We start from the raw sequence: 20,245 nt of genomic DNA, 5'->3' as shown, positions 1-20,245 counted from the left end.
TATGCATAGACGTGAGAAAGTTTCATCGAGTGGCACTATGAACATGACTGACAAAGCAAGCGGACAAAATATACAGCTCCTCAGGTAGACAAAAGAAGATCCCTTCACTGCTATTATGTAAAAATGTGTAGAACAGGTGTCACATGCATATTCACCTTTTTACATAATGGCAGTGAAGGGATGTTCCTTTGTCTACCTGACGAACTGTATATTTTGTCCGCTTTCTTTGTCTGTCATGTTCATAGTGTGGTTAACGTTTTACATTAAGCTTTGCGTTTTCGTGGATCACTCTTTTCCTTTATACGCTTAACAATTACGTTTCTTGTCATTAATTCTACAAAGCATGTTGTTTCAATATTAGTGTTATCTCTTATACTGAAGGCCTATACTGTGCTGAAAACAAATCTCATTTGTACGAAGAAAAAAAATGTTTTACTTGTAATTTGATTTTGATGGAAATAAATGATACTGAACTGAAAGTGATTAATTCGTAAGCAGAAGCGTACACCTTTCAAACAATGTAAACATAACACGAAAACAAAGAATGTGGGCGTGTGAGAGGTGTGCCAAGGGAAGGGCCGACGACGAAGAGCGCATGCGCAAACGGAACTTGCGGGACACTTTCACTAACTGTACAAATGACATTACGGCTGAACGCGCGAACCGAAGTCTGTAAACGCAGACTCATTTATATGTGATTTCGCTATTTTACAATGCAGAAAGAAAGTCAACACCTCTACAAAATATGTAGAGCAGGTTTAATTTCTATTTTGAGATATTTTTATGGCTTTGTTAATGTTTAATTGCAATTTTATACCTATTTGCAGTCTTGCATTGTGTTTCTTTTGGAAAGGGTTTATATGAAGAAACTATCAAAAAAGAACCCAAAGAACCTCCATTCATGATGCTCACTGGGCTAGTCTGCCGAAACAAGCCTCTGTATGACTCGAGCTAAATAACATTAAAATATGGAGAGTAGATTGAATATTTTGTTTCCTGTCGTTTAAAAGAGTGAAACAAGTTTTTAAAATTTGTGAATATTTTCAAATGAACTATCTGGATGTAAAGACTATAATCGTGTTCATCCTTAACCTTTTTAATGTTTATGTCTGATCATTGGACATTTTACTATGAACGAACTTCAATTGACCTTTACGTACCTACGCCGCGCGCGCGCAATCCCGCTCGCACGTATACCACGCTCGTATCGTACCAAGACCTGCAATTTTACCAAAAATCAGGACAAAATACCGTATCTTTGCGAATCCTCAGCAGAGAACAGCACCTAAATTATTTCATCGAATAATATATTATTTAACTAACGCGGTCCTTGCTCTAAGATAACTGCTGCTGTTGACTTTATCCAACTGAAGATAAAACAAGAAGGCGTTCCTCGTACACCACATCGTGTGTTGATATTTGGCTGTACCCGTGTGTGAGAGCACGCGCACATGTTATTGGCACAATTCTTCCGGAGCGACTGTATGGTGTGATTTCATACTTCAGCAGCCGTCTGAATCCGAACGAAACGACAGCTACAAACTTATATCTGACTCTCGACTTCATCACTAGCTGACTGCTTTTGAGAATTCTCTATAACTTCATATTCAATCTTAACTTAAGAAGTACTTGAACCATCAAACAAAATGCCTAGCGGTGGTTATACTTTTCCTTCGCAGGGAAGGCCGACTCTATGGCTGGTGATATCTGTCATCGCGGTAACCTTCGGGAGCTCAGCCCAGTATGGATACGGCATTGGCGTTCTAACCGGTCCCTCGTTGGTGAGTCGTTGTTTATCTTTTTCTTCTTTATCTAGCTAATGCTCGATAAGGATAGATCGGTTTTTATTTGCACTGACGAACTCACAACTTTAAACCATGTCTTATCACCGTTAGAAAAAATGTAAACAGAATCTAAAGCTAAAGCTGTAAAGCCAAAAGCTTAACTTTATTAATTGATGACAATGATGCATAATTTCTAACGATATTTTGTCAAAACATTCAGATGAGTAAACCAGTTTATAATGGTCCGAGGTTCCATCTCAAAGACAATAGACCGGCTTACTAACATATTCAAATGTATGGATGTTTTTTGCCTGGCGACCTAGTGTCGGTGACTAGTCTACTGACGAGTTATTCCATTAACCTGTTTTATGAACCATAAATACTGTGGTATTGAGTGTGCATACATATATTACTTGTTGCAATGTTGGGCAAGCTTTCAGATGGTCAAGAACAACCTTTTTCAAAGAGTATGCATACAATTTGAATATGTTTGTGAACCCGGTCTTTGCTTATATTAATATCTAGACCTACGATTAATTATTAAAGAACTTTGTTTCCAGATCATCCAATTTCAATTTGATAAAATACCTCTTGCATATTTTTGACAAATGCGAGAGAGTTCGTGCGTTCAAGTTTTTAGTAAATCTATGTGAGACATATTATTTGAAAAAAATTGTTATGCCATTTAACATGACGGCAGAAACAGACGAAGGCTTTTTAAAATTAAATAATAGGGGGTAGATGCGAGATTATTTGGTTATGTTAACTTTATACTTAAAGTTTGTGCTTAAACATTCTTTTTGTCTGGGGTGATAAATAAAATAAGTCATATTTTGGTTATGATACTTATAGTCTATGTCAATATTTATGATTCACAAAGTATTAGCACGTAACACCCGGGGAAACGATGCGACCCCAGATGCACCATTCAAAATTACTCAACCATGTTTGTGTTGTGGTTAAAACTAGACTAACGGAAACGGCAAACATAAAAGTAGTGATAATAGTACCCGCAAGTGCAGATACATGTACATCCTTGATTTTGTATTAATTTCCTTGCTAAGAGCAATCCATGGGAGAGAAAGCCACATGTTGAAATCCAAAGGAACTCAAATGTCCGCACCTCTCGGACAAAGACTAGTTGTGTGTCATCTGGATTTGTAGATAAAAGAAAGTTTCGAATAAAACACCTGGACAATGGGACAAGTGTTGGATAGCTGCCAGTTCCATGGGCATTGCTGGTCAGTGACCACGCGACGCTGAATGAGTGGACCCTGGATTAAATAACAGCGTGCAGAGCCGTTGCCATTGATTTCCTCTTCTGTATATAACTCCAGAATGTACAGGATTAACGGATTACCAAATCCCGGGATTCTTCAACTTATGGGTCTCTAGTGGATATTGTGAATAAATGAAAGGGAATGATTAATATATATTGCTTTTTAAAATTAAAATGTAGATTCGGGCTATGATTTTGGTGGTGTGTGATCACAATATTTGTTAGTGAACGCGAAACGAAAATCTATCGTAAATCGATATGTGATACAGGCTTGATAGACGTGCCTGAAAACACACGTTCCCAATAAGAACTGTCTTTTCTACAAAGTTGGATTTTATCAAATACAATTCCACCCACTTGCTTGCTTCTAAATGTGCTTGCGCTTCTGATATTGCGACCATCGATGCTTTCTAAATTGAACAGGCGTTTTTCTTATCCCAAATAAGAGGAAGAAGTAGTTTTATCTACGCTGCCACCTCCCCTATGCAAACGCAGTTCAGTCATAAGCAAATAGTTGACAACGTTGTTCAGCGGTATTTGATTTAATTTAGCAGGCCTAGAGAATATCGTCAGAAGTGAAATGTACACGTAGTTGTTCCACATTTAGCAACACAAGTTGTCCAAATGTGATCTATCAAGCGATAAATTTATTCATTTTTTACTTTAACTCTTCAAGTATACTCATTTCTACATCATGATCATGCAACTCACAATGTACACGTGTATAACTCACAATAATTACAAATTGGTTTCGACATCAATTACATGACAGCGGGAAAATTTATCACGCCAGCCATCTATTTCCTATAAAGTATTTGTCTTAATTGAATTACTATTGAAAAAAGATTTAATCTATTTTTGATGTTAGTTCTTGATAATTGTCTGGCAAACATGTCCGATGTCGAAAATTGTTGTTCATGCGCTCTCGATTCGACCCGTTGTACCTGGTTTTGATGATCTTCTGTCATACTCTCCAAAATGTACAGGAGTGGAAATCCACTCTTTCAGGAGACATTTCAAGGATCTCTTCGTTCCGTTTTAAAGTTGGAAATATATATACACTCACTAAATCACTATGCTGAAATCAAGTCGCTAAAGAGTGAAAGTAATTGAAACATATTACTTTGGAATGGGTTCCAGTATCGTTCGGAGTGGATTCAACTCTAAAATAAAGCGATCGCTAATAATTACGACTCCTTTTGTAGAGTGGATTTTCACCCCTCTGCAGGAGAGTTGAGTGTGGAGATATGCCTAACCTCACGAAACCTACGTGATTGCCCCGCCCCTTCCCTGCCCCGCCCCTTCCCTGCCCCTTCCCTGCCCTTTCCCTGCAACTCCCTAAGTTCCGTCATCCTGCCCTGCCCCTGTCCTTCCCCTGTCCTGCCCCTCCTGTACACCTGTCCTCCATCTCCCTTTTCCCCATCACTCCCTTGCCCCTTTCTCTCTCTTGCCCCCTCCCCTCCTTTGCCCCCTCCCTTCCACTACCCCCTACCCTCCCTCCCTCCCCCTCCAACCTCCCAAAGAAGCAAATACCTCGGATGAAATGACAGGCATCATGTGATGCATAATTATCTAGAGATTAGGCAATCCCGTTGTATATAGAGTTGGCTAGGTTTCAGATCTTGAGTTCAGATGAGGAGCTTTTTTTATGAATGAGTCAAGATCCTGTCAGTCTCTCCCAAAGGGCATAACATAAGTTCACCTACAAAAATGTGGGTTCAACCAGAGAGCTGTCTGGGAACTTTAACTTATCTCTGGCACAGTCATGTTATTCGGGTTATATTAAAGGTATAGACTAGTTTTGGAAACGCCCCCCTCTCAAAAAATGAAATGGAAGCTCTTATTACCAATCATGTGAAAGTATATGTTTTGACTAATACGTGATAATACAAATTTTGCCGGGAAACCTCCTACTAATTTATATAATTTGGTAAATATCATATCTATCTGACCTGGATAGATACCGTGTAATCCCATATACATCTTTCTGTGTATAGTGCTTGTAACTTTACCAAGACTGGGCCAAATTTCTTATCATTTTGATGATAACAGAACCTTGCAGTACACCAATACTCATATGCTAGATGATCAACCTTTTCTGATTGATTCCACGATCCTTTTGCAATGCAATCGCATGACAATAACTGGTCTATACCTTTAAATGAAGTCCTCATTTAAAGCTATACACTGAGCTTCTGATATCATGGCAATTACATTTCTTGCAGAATCCTACGGTAATTGTAGTTGCCAAACGAATTCGAAGTATAAAGAACACGGAAGCCAAGAAAGTTGCGCAAATTGGGTTGATTATAGTCCCATATTAATTATCTTTGTGTAGTCCCATATTCCACGCTACTTAATTACCAATATTCTGCATGTTAAGAAATTCATAAATTTAGGATTTAACTATAGACCGTTTCTATCATACTGTCTCTAAGACAAATATAGGTTATGTTTTTAATATCTATACGTTAGCGATCTACCAATCACATTGATATAACACCTACAATATTTTGTCGTAGAATCTTCCAATTTTATTATCATTCACCTCGAACTATGAAAAAGCTAAATAAAGTATAAGAATCTCGTTGAGAAAGTGTTCTCGTGATAAAAGCATTGAATGAAACAAATCGTATCAAGTCCATAGTGCTGCATACCAATGGTGAACAGAGCAGAACAGATAGCTGTACGAACCTAATTGCAGCTTTTGTTGGTTTCCTCGGACATCCTCTTGGTTTTGTAGTCAGCAAACAGTGAATTACGTAACCACTACGTGGCAATAGAAAGAGGAGAATAGAATCGACCTACGCTGTACTTTTGCGCTTGTATAACACGCATTGACCTAAAATATTTCAGGCCTACATACAAATACGTACTGTACATGCATGGCTATAAATGGTAATTGAGAAGTAAATGCAAAATATGTATTCTCAATGAATACATATACATGTAATTAAAGTGTATCGTACAGAAGTGCCTCTTTATTGAGGATGATGCCGAGACCTTAATTTGTGTTTGTTTTTATTGATGTTGCTTTGTTTTCATGTTGAACAGACCAACCAGTGCATACCCGAACTTACTCAAATTCTACCAAGATTGTTACGTTTGATACCCCCTTTTTGTAGGACCCCCCCCAGTCCCAATGGGCCACTTGAAAAACGTTATTATTTCCGCTATAATTATTGTGTTACATAAATAAAATCAATATTGGCATTAGCCCCACCCCTCTCCCGTCCCCACTCCTGATTACTATGAAGCTTTGCTCTACACAGTCAGTTCTATAAAGTCTATTCTTATTTTTGCTTACATAAACGGGTAAACTGGTAAATCGATAAACTGTGTGAACAATTAAGCTTGTATGGCTCGGTGTCTTCCATTCATACAATTACTTAGACCATGGGTGTATACGACCATGATACGAACAAGGAATTTAAATTGGGAACTCCCTGGTACGACTTTAACCGTTATTCTGAAGTTTGTGACGGCGAAACAGTTATTACGTAATCACTTTCAATGGCTTCAATACTACAACTTTCATAGTGTAAACAATGAAGGGGAACCGCGTGACAGTACACACAATAACCCACACAATACACATAACGGTTTACAGTTACAGTTATGGGCGTGTTAACGGTTAGCCCATTTCTGCCCAACCCCACTTCATTGCTCAATGATGAGTGGTGATATCTCGGCCTAAAAATGCCAACGTTGCCCACTATACTATAGTCTAATCAAAGAGATGTCAGTAACATTTCAAACAAACAGATTACATGAACTGAGTGCTGTGAGCTGTCTCGTTAATCAATGAATCAATCGACACAGTACTATAAAAGTCTATGTGTAAATGATTAAGTCGGGACAGGTATTAAGTAAGTATTTCCCTAAATCATACCCCATCAAATAAAATATCCACGACTTCATAAATTATCTAAATATAATACATATTCTTCGGATCCCATCGGAAATAAACGAATAGTCAAGGTTGATACTAATTCTCTGTTGTCAATTGATATACTTGACGAAGAAAATGAATGAATGAATGTCCAATGATGATACTACGACACATGTCGCATGCATTGTGAAGCCTGGAGATCACATCATAACTAATGTAACTGAAAATTGAAGGAAGATAATTGCTGTTGTTTGGAAATGCCATTTTAAAACATGAATGACTACTATGAGCATGAACACTGGATCATTAAATTGAACGAGGACATGGTAGTAATGCTATTTATGTCTTGAATGTAACACTCTTGACAGTATATTATCACTGTTTTATGCAAGGTTTCTTTTAAATTAGATACATAATAATGTGTGTCAATAATAATTTGAGCACCCTGATACTAATTTCAGCACCATTAAAGATGCATCAGACTATCTTCTCTTTTCCTCTTGATATGAGACATAATTTCCTCTCGATTTAATCTTGCTGGCACATAAACATTTTGCTGGTACCTACACCATATGATATACGTTCATATAACCGCCACGATCATGATGAAACCGTTATTTCCTAAAATATAGGGCAATTTGTCCATTACAAAATATTAAACAAAATTGAAAATACTACATGTACCAGACGATAATTCAAACAATGACAATATAGTCCTTATGACACAAAACGCGAATTTTAATGGTATGACTATCTTTGACTTTCTCTGACTGTGAGACTCTCATAATTTGACCTGGGAATTTTAAAGGGAAAGTCCACCCTGAAATTAAGTTAGTTTTAATAGGAGTAGAAAAATGAGAGAAACGAGTCAGTGAAAGTTTGAGCAAATTCCGATTAAAAATAAGGAAGTTAGGATTTTTGAAGTTGTGATCAATCAAACACAAACTGGCAACTCTATGACGTATCATGCGAGCTCAACTTCCATTTGCTCAGTACTAAAAAAATCTAAATTTTCATTTTCCCTCAAGAAAAATTTCAACCATACATGCACCCTAAATATAGTAATTGCAAATATGTTTCCATACTCCCCCTGCAAGGAACAAATATATATTCCGTCATCTATAACGAAGAAAACATGATTTTATGGAATATGATGCACAAAGCAAATGAAGGAGAGCTCGTCTAATAAGTCACAGAGTTGCCAATTTGTATTTGATTGATCACAACTTCAATAATTCATAACTTTCTTATTTTCATTCAGAATTTGCTCAAACTTTCACCACCTGATTTTCTTATTATTCTGCCTCTATCGAAACAAACTTATTTTTGGGGTGGACTTTACCTTTAAGTCTGAACAACAGTCAGGGTACAATGGTATTTGAACAGGTTTCAGGACCCCATCACGTGTTGAATGGACTTGAATCATCGCACTTTTGTTGAATGATGTAAAAAAGAAAAAAATGCAATTTAGAAAACCGATGTTTGATGGAGTTTGGCGTTAGATCAACACTTAGTTACATAAAAATGCAACTCTTATAATTATGAGGACAAAGTTTGTGGGTTACGTACGAATTTCGATCTAAGTACCCTTTCTGATCCATTTGAGAGAGATAGAGAGGGGGATGTGTTTGTGTGTCTGTGTGTGAGAGAGAGAGAGAGAGAGGGAGAGAGTGATAGAGAGTGAGATAAAAGAGAGAAAAAGAAAAAATAATTAGAGAGGGAGAGTTCGAAAGAAGAAAAGGGGAGGATATCAAAAGAAAAGAGAGAAGACGTAACTATCATGCATGACGCTCATGTACCAATCAGGACTTTAACCCTTGAACGCAGACCTTTGATCGATTTGAATCTGGCAACCACCATGTGTATATTGTAGGGGGAAAAAAAAAATCGTCATGTAATTTATGAATACGTATTAAATAAACACATGTAGGACTGTATAAACAACTTCTGTGCGTCCAGTTATATAACGTATACAGGGATATTAAAGAAAATAATTAGAAGGCCGTAGTTGTTAATTTGTATTTGTCTCCTTCAAAGGCAAATGGGAATGAAGGTGGGAAACATTGCGTTTGACGTTGAGAAAGCTTATATAACTTTGTTAAAACTTCACAGATTGTTAAGAATGATTTTTATTTAATATGTTTCATGGGTATGGGTGAAATAATAAATCAATCAAACAAACAACAACAACAACAACAACAAAGAAGAAAGGCACCTAAAACCAGTGATAAAACTTGTCGTTATACACAGTTTTCAAGTCTGTGACCTGATATCTATATTTTTAACCGGTACATGTACATGTAGCTCTAAAGATTATTTTTGCTAATGAGGAACTGCCTACAGCTCCATGACAGTTGTATACGTCTAGACATACCTGTATATATTCCAGTCAGATTTATTTTCTCGCACATGTTGCAGTCTCGTACTTTTTAAAAATTCAAGAGGCGTAGCAGACAGTATCACGTTCCAGCCCTTAGGCTAACTTACCCGAGGCATCATTATGCATTCAAAATAGACAAATAATGTTGTACGTCATCATTACGCTGATTGCAGCTTGTGTATTGTAAAACCAAAACTTAATTGAACGGAGTTTAATCCTAATGTATGCCGAATGGATGGGCACATTGTCAACGTGGGGGATTAAACGCCCGATGATTTATTTTTTCAATCAGGTGTATAAAGGTTCCACCTTTATAATGTTCCCGATAAACATAGAGTGGCATAAAGTGGGTCCAGTATCATGGGGGAGGGGGGGGGGGGGGTACTGGTAGGACTACTGGACTTATTTGGTGGTTGAAATACGAGAGATCTGGGTCATCTAGTGAGGGTTGAGTGTGAAAAAAAGTCGTATCACCTTCCGGTAACCCCCTTTTCACCTCGCCTTCTCTCTTCCGTTCCGGACCGCTTTTCCTTTTGTACCCATTAGGGGGGGGGGCACATACATGCCCATGAAGCTCTGAGAATCGCAATGTCGACACACGTAATGAAGTTCACATTCTGTTTACATTTACTTTTGATCAGTGGCTCGAACTGCATTGTTTTCATGATCTTTGGGGGGGGGGGGGGGGTTGTACATGTACGACACACACCTGCTCCGTTTAAAAATGCTCTGTGGTAAATGTGTTGCACAATTGAACTTCCTTATGTTCAACCCTGGACCTAACACAAATGGTTCAACCCTGGGGCCAAGACAGCCGACGACATCCCTAATCATAACCCTGAACCCAACCTTAACCCCAAGGGCCTCCCTAACCCAAAGCTTATTTCTTTGACGTGGTAAAGTCCGAGGCGAGTCCGAGTCCACTGGAGCAAAATAATGTCCGATCATCTTAACAGTTCAACAGAGCTACATGAACAGAATGAAAGAAATTTGTTTTATAGCTGCAAGTTGGTCATCACCACTTTGGTTACTGGTTGTAACCTGGGAGGTATACTTTTTTCTGGAATCACGCTGCATTTCACATCTTTCTTATAACGCTTATCGCTAATTGTCGCTGGACTTCGCTGCGAGAATTACTTCTGTGCCCTAAAGAGCTGACCGAGGCATCACAGCGCATGGACAGCAAATTTGCATCAAATTTTAATTAGAAAATCAGTTTGTATACAGGCCTTTTGTTGAAAGTTAGCCAGGAGTGCCAGGGGAATGGTAGCTGTCAAGTTTCATACAATCATGTAGATCACTTTTAATGCACCCGTCTTTGCGTAATTCAACCCCAAACAGGATCAGCCGACGCCAAATTGTTGTGATGTTGGATTACTTTATATGAGACAGGTCTTTCGCATTGAAGAACCGCGAATTACACGATTATCGGGTTAATCGAAACCCCTGGCAGTGTCTCTGGAGTTCAGATTGACTCAGCTTTACGAGGGTTCCGGGCCTCGCAGCTTCCGCTTATATAATTTGGTCGGAAAACTTGAGAAAACCAGAAGCCCTGGCGTGTCCTCTGATGTCACGATGATTAAAGACGCGAAAGTCAAGTTTAGTCACTTCTTATCGAGTCGAAGCACATGTCCCCAAGAGTCCTCATCAATTGTCAATCTGAGATGAATCCCCTGATACAGATTTAGGTACCAAATGGTAGCTCATCTAGGAGTGAATTGTTATATGGAAGAAGTGCCTTGAACCATCCCCAAAATAGTGCATCTTTTCATAGTCTATACAAGTGTTATTTCGGGTACAGTTTTGTAGCACAAAATACCAAATGAAGAGCTATTTTGGAACATTTTACACGTAGGGTCCAAAGCTATAATCGTGTAATACATACATTGCACGTACCAACTTACCGAGGGATGCAGATCTACTTTTATTACACGACGGAACGTCTTCAAGAAACATGAATGATTGCTCAGAAAAAAAAAGTTTTGTGGGAACAGCGGGGAAAGCAAGGCAATCAACGTGAAACAGTGAAAGGAAGAACATGTGCATAATATAAGGACTAAACCTGTGCTGTGGTGTTCAGCAAAATCATTATGAGATCTGATGTCTTCAAGGAATCTTGGAGGAAGCATAATCATTATGAGATCTAATGTCTTCAAGGAATCTTGGAGGAAGCATAATCATTACGAGATCTGATGTCTTCAAGGAATCTTGGAGGAAGCATAATCATTACGAGATCTGATGTCTTCAGGGAATCTTGGAGGAAGCATAATCATTACGAGATCTGATGTCTTCAAGGAGTCTTGGAGGAAGCATAATCATTACGAGATCTGATGTCTTCAGGGAATCTTGGAGGAAGCATAATCATTACGAGATCTGATGTCTTCAAGGAATCTTGGAGGAAGCATAATCATTACGAGATCTGATGTCTTCAAGGAATCTTGGGGGAAGCATAATCATTACGAGATCTGATGTCTTCAAGGAATCTTGGAGGAAGCATAATCATTACGCAATCTAATCTCCAAAAGGAATCGCCAAGTCACTCTCACCATCACTATGAATATGACTGACAAAGAAAGCGGACAAAATATACAGTTCCTCAGGTAGACAATGGAACATCCCTTCACTGCTATTATGTAAAAAGTGAATATGCATGTGACACCTGTTCTACACATTGTTACATAATAGCAGTGAAGGGATATTCCTTTTGTCTACCTGACGAACTGTATATTTTGTCCGCTTTCTTTGTCAGTCATGTTCATAGTGCATGGACCTACTACATGCTCTAACTAGGTCAGATTGCGCAAGGAAACGTCTCAACGTATGATACCACTATAACACTTTCGACTTTCGACTTTCGAGGTCAAGTTCAGGACAATGCGTTGGCACATGCTCTGGGCACGTGCGCCTTTGTCCGCTCATCTCAAAGTACATAAAGAGAAAGATATTTAAGAGAGCGCGCGACTTACATTTTCTACAACTTCGTGATCTAGCAGCCGTATGTAAATATTGCAGTGGCTTGATAATATCCACAAAATGAATACTATCAAAACAATAATTACGAGCCACAAATCAAGGGGCGGACACAGTGTTTTGAATGATTAAGGGTTAGGAAACCCTTATCACATAGGCCTTATCCTCTTTTACTATTTCTACTCCTTTTCCGTGGAAGACAAGCGCCTCCATCGTTCCAGTTGCCCCTCAATGGGTGGACCCATGCTACGCCATTGCAATTCTGTATGCCCGAAACAATATATGCTGTTGGTCTTTTAGACGTTCTTGAGCGAGCGAACGTGATTATTAAAGATAAACTTTAGTACTGGTAATGCGATTGCATTGTGAAAGAAAAGGTGTGGAAAGGATCAGAAACTGTTGATCATGTAGCATGTAAGTATTGGTGTGCATGCACTGCAAGGTTTTGGAGTCATCAAAATCATAATAAATTTGACCGAGTCTTGGTAAAGTAACAAGCACTCACATAGAAAGCTATATATGGGACAACACACATGGTGTCGGGGCTAGTACTACCTTGATTTCCTTGTCTTTCTATGCTCATTACTCAGCCAGTATACATTTTCTTTCAAAATTGTTTGGCACATGTCATTTATTTGTAATCTTGAACATTCAGTGTAAGTTTCGTTTGATTCTGTGAGAATTAATTTTTTTTTACCAGTACTGGAGTTTATCTTTAACTATTTGTTTGCCTTTGTTATTTTTCAGTTGTTTGCAAGTGTATTTGCCATCTAAAATCCAATGTAGTTAATGATCTCAAGTTTTAACGGAAAGTCCCATCTTCCTTGCCCAGGGTAATATGTTTGAACAAATGTTAAATTCATTAAGCGTGAAATGTCTAAAGGAAATACAATCTAGTTGGGAGTCAGGAGATCATCTGTGAACATGATATGGATGCATGCATGGAAATAAGACTGGAGTCAGGAAGTTATTACGCTGAAGGTACTTGACTTCTCAAATGTGGTCCATATTCATAGTGCACGGGCAAACAAGCAAATGGAAATATGGAGGGATGTACTGACAGTGTTGGGACCAGAGACAAACATTTAAGCTTTTGGGGACTAGGCAGTACAGAAATAAAAGAGTAAATTTGTAAAATATATCAAAGTAAAACAAGGACAATCGGGACGGGGACATTGATTCGTCTTCTGGGTTGTTTATTTACCGTCCATTATTCCAACCTTCCATCGTTCGTTCATACGTCCCTTCGGTCGTACAATACATTAGTCAAGGGTTATTGGACCTAGTTGTAATTGCTCAAGGCCCGTCGGTCCAAGCTACCATTGGTGAAGGTTCACTGCTTCCACGTCTCACTAGTCGAGGCTTACAGGAACTTAAACCAGTTGGTCATATATCGTATTGGTCCTACAGCCTAGTGATTTTGTACCATCGGTTATGTTCTATAGGTCCTACACAGGATTGGTCAAGGCCCATTGGATCCACATCCAATTGGTCAAGGCCAGTGGCCATAATTCCCTTTGGCCAAGACCTACAGGATCGTCATCCAGATTGTCATATATCACATTGGTTCCAAGGCCCAGTGGTCAATCCTATTTCTCCTGCATCCCCCTGGTCCTACCGACCATCGGTCCTAAATCGTATTTACTAAGGCCCATTTGAACAAACATCCGGTTGGTCAAGGCCCTTTGGTCATACGTGCCATCTTTCATATCATGTCTATCGGTTCTACGTCCGATCAGTCAAGGAGCTTTGGATATACTTCCAATTGGTCAAGGCCCATTGGTCCTGCATCCAATTTGTCGTGTGTCACATTAGTTCCATGAGCCAATGGTGTTCGTGATGAGATCAAAGGAAGGTCGAAGACGTAAGGCCAATTGGGACCATTAGAACACGGTGACCAATGGTACATTCATAGAACCAATTGGACTTTTTAAACTTAGCACAGATATCGAGCTACATACACGTAGGATAACACTTCATTTCTAAAGGGCAATGTCTCTTAGAACTGAGCTTATAAATGTCTTCGCCCAATAAATTTGCAATCGCTATTCTGCAGTAGTGGGGCAATTTTGGAAGAAGGATAGGGCAAGATTAATGACCATCATAAGGAGTCGTTTGATTTTCTTTGATAAAATTTACTACATCCGGGGGCTCGGGATCATTTCCTTTGCGGAATCACTGAACCTTCGTATTATCAGAATTTACATGTAAACAACAAATGGCCCAGTAGGATCTTAGTAAAAATGCCATCGATTGGAAATGGAGAAAGAAAACTACCTGGAGCCGGCGGCAAAGCGGGACATACGAATTGGTCTTATGAATTGTAGGACTACAGTAGGACTGCTCTGTCAAGTAATTTGTCGATGTGTTTAGTGCAAATGCTGTAAAAGAGTGAGTGTTCAAGCATGCAGAGTGGGCGAAAATATTAAACCCTGTGGCCCATCCTTTACGGAAAATAGTGGTTTTTCGCCTGAAACCTATATATTTGGTTTCTAAACATTAAGGTTGTAATACTTGATTGGGACTGAACTGAACAATGTGCCTTTTTCTTGAAGAGATGTTTCAATGACTCTTGAATGAAGCGTAACGAATGAAATTAATAAAACGTCTACTGCCATACGCACATTGAGAAGGTACCCAAGGTTGCAGCTGATCAGTCTGGTTAGAGCAGGGAGAGTGGTTAAAGGTTGGAATTCATGTCGTCCATCCTATAAAATTTTCATTCTATTTTACATCCATTAAATTCATACCATGCCCTTTCCAGGAACAATCTCCTTCGAATATGTTAAATCAAAATTTAAAATCCATGTGGCTATGCTACAGGCGCATTCAGGTGAACATTCTTTAGCTTTCGAAATGCACACGTCGTGACGCTTCCGTAATCATTAATTTTTTTCCCCCGAGAAATTCTTTTCATGTATCGACGTTTGGAGTCGGGGTAGATCCGTTCTTTTTGTTTGGGTGTCTACATTAATGTTGAATCTCAAACATTGTATTGACGGCGCAAGAGGACTGGCAAACTGCCAAGGTGGTTGCTAGGCAGCCAGCATCTCCCTCAAAGAAATATGATCTCCTTTATGGATGAAGCACTTGATGCCTTTGTGGAGGATGAAAGGAATTCATACCAGCCCTAGTCGATTCATTCTCTATTGTAGCATGTACCCCCTTGGATAGTCCGATATTGATACTTTATTAAAGGTAATACAAAGTTTTGGGAATTTTGAAAATTGGGTGGATGATTCTTCACAATTTTGATATATTTGGATGCCCCTGTGGATGTATTATAAGCACTAGAAAATTTAGCCCCTAAAACACTTCTGCTTTCGATGTTCATGAACCAGATTCATGACCCCACGCATTGGTTGGGTGTTGCTAGGTGATTGAAGGGATGGAAGGGGGGGGGGGGGGTGTGATGAAATGAGCAGGAGTGGGATGGGCGGGCTAATTGAAAACTTGATATTTATCAATTCAAATTTTCCTTTAAAAAAGCTAACATGCCCAAAACGGCCTAGATTAAAAAGAGAAATAAATGAAAATAAAAATCGTTCGTACCACCCAGAGAACATCTACTCGTGAAAATTTAAAAAAAAACTAGAAAATATCTAAAACCGCAAAGCTTGCCAAACACAGAGCCGATAATAACGACCTGACGATGTTTAATATGGTCACGTTCCGTGCAAGCTCAAGCCAGCAATGTCTAGACAGCTCAAAAGTGCAATCTCGACGGGTTACTTGTAATAAAGGCTCGGTATGTATGGGGAAGACTGATCGGCACAAGTGTCAGACGACGTAGTATGTTGATCAAAAATATGCCGAGTCACGTGATCGCCACACCCTCGGCATGCCTCTCAAAATTATGCGATCAACGACGTCATACCAGAACATTGCCGCCATGTTGCGTGCGTGCGTGTCGTGTTGCTCATTCGTGTTGCTCATTGCATATTTCAGATTCTGGTGAACTCTTGGTTTGAATATTTCATCACTCTTACTTTGAAATTAAGATCTTCACCCAAATCCACTCCACGAACGAAAATGAATTGAAATGGGAATAGGCTCATTGTTTAAAACGCACATAATGAAATGCGTTTCTGCGTTCATGTCATTGGTAGGATGTAAACAAATGCTCATTTATTTACATGCAGATGCATTTTCAATCATTCAATGATACCACATCATCAGAATACAGTAATCTTAAAAACCCGAATAAATTGTTAGCATCGCTATCGGTGTCCGATCAGTACATAAATGCACGCGACGCGACGACGTAAACAAAGGATAGGGATTGCGAGTATGTTAATATCATCTAGGTTATTCCTATTTGTAGTGCAGACCTTATTTTGTGTTCGATTTTAAATTCACAAAAGTCAGCTATAATTGCCCGTCGAGCACTTTTTTGGTCTCACTAAATCTATTACAATAGACCTAGTTATGTCGGTCCACTTGGATTATTTTACAAGTTTGGGAGAAGTCATAATTTGGGATGTTATTCCTGTAGCCCAAGTGGTCTGTGAAGCGAGACTATTTTACGCGAGAGTTCAGGATGAGGACGCATGAGGACATTCAGTTATGAAGGAATCCAGAGCCTCGTTCGTACGACGCGACTGGCAGCAACATGGATGATGGGAAATCGTATCCCCTTCCCAATGAACATCCTTGCCCTTCCGTAGTTTTTAGTGTTACACTGAGTCGTGTGTATAATGTACTGGTATACAGACTGAGTGCATGGTCAGTATGAATGCATTGCATGCTAAATCTGCAAGCAAAAATGTAATTTGATGCTTAGTAAACACAAGGAGTTATCTGTTCAGTGGAATACCTCCATTTAGAGTCCACTCGTAATTATGTGTTTGATTCAAATAGGAGGAAAAATACATGTCAATTCTTAACACCTATTCCTTAGACCGTACTCCAACTTCCAAAACGAATCCTTTAATGAAATTTCTTCGAAGACGAAAGTAAGAAAAAAGACAAGGAAGTCAAGACTGAAACTAGAAACGAGCGGATGTGATGTAGCTAGACTAAGATATGGAGGTGTGTCGAAGGCTTGTCCCATTCCTGTGTGTCTGTACTATCCATGTTTACTAATACGGCCTACGTGCGGTTTTACACTTTCATTTCCCGCCTTGTCTGTCGCTATGTTCACTAATTATTGATCGTAATGATATCTGCGTATAATTCATGCAGATGTTGCAGCAGCCATGTGTTAGCATTGGCGTAAAGCCGTCATTGAAATAGGATCATATTAATCCAGATGATTGCGTAGGTTTGAAGAGCATTGCTGAGTGGGATATTACACTTTGTTTACATTCATTTGAGTGTTCTCATCTAGGCGTGTGTGGGTGTGTGTTTGGATGTGGGTGTGAAATATTATCTGTATCACGTGTACATTATATGAAATGTCTCTGCGATTGTGTTTATAATTATATAAGTCAGTAGAAGTCTTTTGAGTTTCAATAGTTAACAAATATAATGTTACGGAAGAGTTACGTGTATACTACATCGGTTGAGGGTAGCAAGAAGGCATCACTAATGCGTGCCCCGTCTTGTGGCATTTCTCCATCAAAAATAGAATGCCACTTAGGAGGTCCTACACCGACGTCATTGCGTAGTATGATGTGTTTGTTTGTGTGTGTGTGTATGTGTGGCACGTGCCGACTTCTTGCTTATTATGCAAGCTGAGAGTATGTTTACTACATGTACGTGCGTTGCTCCTCAGGGGGTCTTGCATAATTCCGCACGTAGCTCTTTAACCAAATTTGACTCAAAGTCAAGGAAACTGTAGAGTCTGAGTGATACATTAATATACAACTAACAAAGCGGTCGCTACGATCAAATCATTACACATTGTTAAATAAATTAATGTAAGCTCTATGCTTATCCATGGTCTTACAATTATTCTGAGAAATAAGCTTTTACTTCTTGCCAAGTTTCGAAGTAACGCCGCTGAAACTGTTAGCCAGAATTGGTTTCATTTTGCCCAATTGTTGCTTCGTTCATGCACATCATGTCAATATTATGAACATTAATGTTATATTATTTTCGTGGTTTTCCGGAAACCACATTCCCTTGTTTAAGAATGACGAGAAGCTATGATGCATCATAACTCGTTGTATTCCGAGAGGAAGACATTTTATAAGTCAGGTTTAACAGGTTTAAAGAAATAGGATGTTGTTGGCAGCGTCGGTACCGGGAGATATCCCTTTTATAGGATGTGTCTCCTAGAATCTTGAGGTCTTGATTCTCGCGGTTGCCCACGAAACCACATTCCTAAGTTTTGGAATGACTGGGGTTGAAGAGACGTGCCAATAATGTAATGACTTTCCCCTTCCGAGAATAATTACATAATATTGGATGTCCTTATACATTAAACAAGACCGCAATTCCAATGCCCCAAACCCTCACGTACTGCATGGCTGAAAGAATAAGTGGCTTTAAAGTATGATTGGATTATGGACAAAATGATTTCATTCATTTTTTTCAAAAATAAATTTAGAATTATTTGTTGTGATCGTTAGCGAGATTGCTCATGTTGGTTGGAAGAGCGGCGAGCCAAAATGATATTTGTATGAGGAAGTATTTTACGGTCTCAATAAATTGCGGACAATGAATCTCTTCTGTTGGTGTGGATCCGAGTTCAACCGCACATCAAAACAAACGATTATTACTAGCGATTTGACAGCGAATGAGGGCAAACAACACAATAGAGACATTTTGCGGTACATGCAGATCAATTTAAAGCTGTCGATGCTTTAGTTTGCTAAAGTTAAATTCATCGTAACACTAGCTCTACCTTCTTCTTATTCTTTCCCCTTTCTTCTGTTTCTCCTTCTCCTCCTCCTCCTCCTCCTTCTTCTTCTTCTTCTTTTTCTTTTCTAGTTTTTCCTCCTGTTGGTGTTGGCTGTTGGTTGTTGATATTCTATTTCCTCCTCTTCTTTTTCTTCTTTATGATAGCAGTCAGTCTCAACCTCTGATGTGACAGAAATGCGTGTAATTCTGACTTTTAATACAGCCAGCAGCTATTGCATTTTCAACATTTCTCATGGTTTATAAGACCTTTATTAACCTTTTAAGAACTCTGTTTTTAAAAGTGGAAAGCGAACCAGTTAAACACTCCTGTTTTTCCTTTCTTGCGACTTTGATTTTTTCGCGGTAGAACATAAGAGAACAATATACCCCAAACGAAGGCTAACCTATACCCTTACCTTTAACCCTAACCCTAACCTTTAATCCTAACACTATACCTTTGAGGGAATGAAGCCCGGAGCAATGATTTTACAGGATCAAAATTAATCCGTTTAACTCACCTTTATAAACGCATCTTGGGTGTGGAGCATAAGATATTTTGATAAACACAGCCACAAGACGGTAACATCTCCATCAATGAACCCACTATCTGGTTAAAGTGATTGCCGTTCGTCGAACTATGGGTGCGTTCAATCGAATTTTCAAAGCTAGAATCACAAACATGAATCACAAATCAAAACGCCGTTACAAAAAACAAGGTCACTGCGGTTTGCGTTCAAGCGATTTTTCATCAACGCTGATTTTAGCTCATTTCGAGCCCAGTCACTACATGCCATCACACTCCGCAGTTTGACCCACAGGAAGTATAGGTCAATCTTGGCGCGCGCTTTCTGGAATTGTTTACGGCCGACTGTCGACTACTGTTTTGAGCATAGATCGCAATAATAAAACAAAGAATGAGAAGGTGATAGAAGGAAGAAACAAAGAATAACATAAGGAAAGACAGAAAGAAAAAGTGATAGAATGATTAAAACAAAGAATAACATAAGAGAAAGTGATAGAATGATTAAAACAAAGAATAACATAAGAGAAGGTGATAGAAGGAAAAAACAAAGAATAAGATAAGAATAGAAGGAAGAAACAAAGAATAACATAAGGAAAGACAGAAAGAGAAAGTCAATAGAATGCTTAACACA

At 38.9% G+C, this 20,245-nt stretch overlaps 1 protein-coding gene across 1 annotated transcript in view; it reads left to right on the top strand.

Moving 5' to 3' along the window:
• Window positions 1-1,189: 1,189 nt before the first annotated feature.
• The window catches only part of LOC115924585 (solute carrier family 2, facilitated glucose transporter member 1-like), a 54,489-nt gene continuing 35,433 nt past the window's right edge, over window positions 1,190-20,245 (top strand). Inside the window, exon 1 of the mRNA XM_030987098.1 lies at window positions 1,190-1,781. Coding sequence (XP_030842958.1) covers window positions 1,647-1,781 — 135 coding nt within the window. The 5' untranslated portion in view covers window positions 1,190-1,646. The remainder of the gene's footprint in view (window positions 1,782-20,245) is intronic.

The sequence above is a fragment of the Strongylocentrotus purpuratus genome, unplaced genomic scaffold (assembly GCF_000002235.5).
Source record: "Strongylocentrotus purpuratus isolate Spur 01 unplaced genomic scaffold, Spur_5.0 spur5_scaffold_16, whole genome shotgun sequence".
NCBI classification, from domain to species: Eukaryota; Metazoa; Echinodermata; class Echinoidea; order Camarodonta; family Strongylocentrotidae; genus Strongylocentrotus; species Strongylocentrotus purpuratus.
This window is presented reverse-complemented; position numbering and strand designations above follow the sequence as displayed.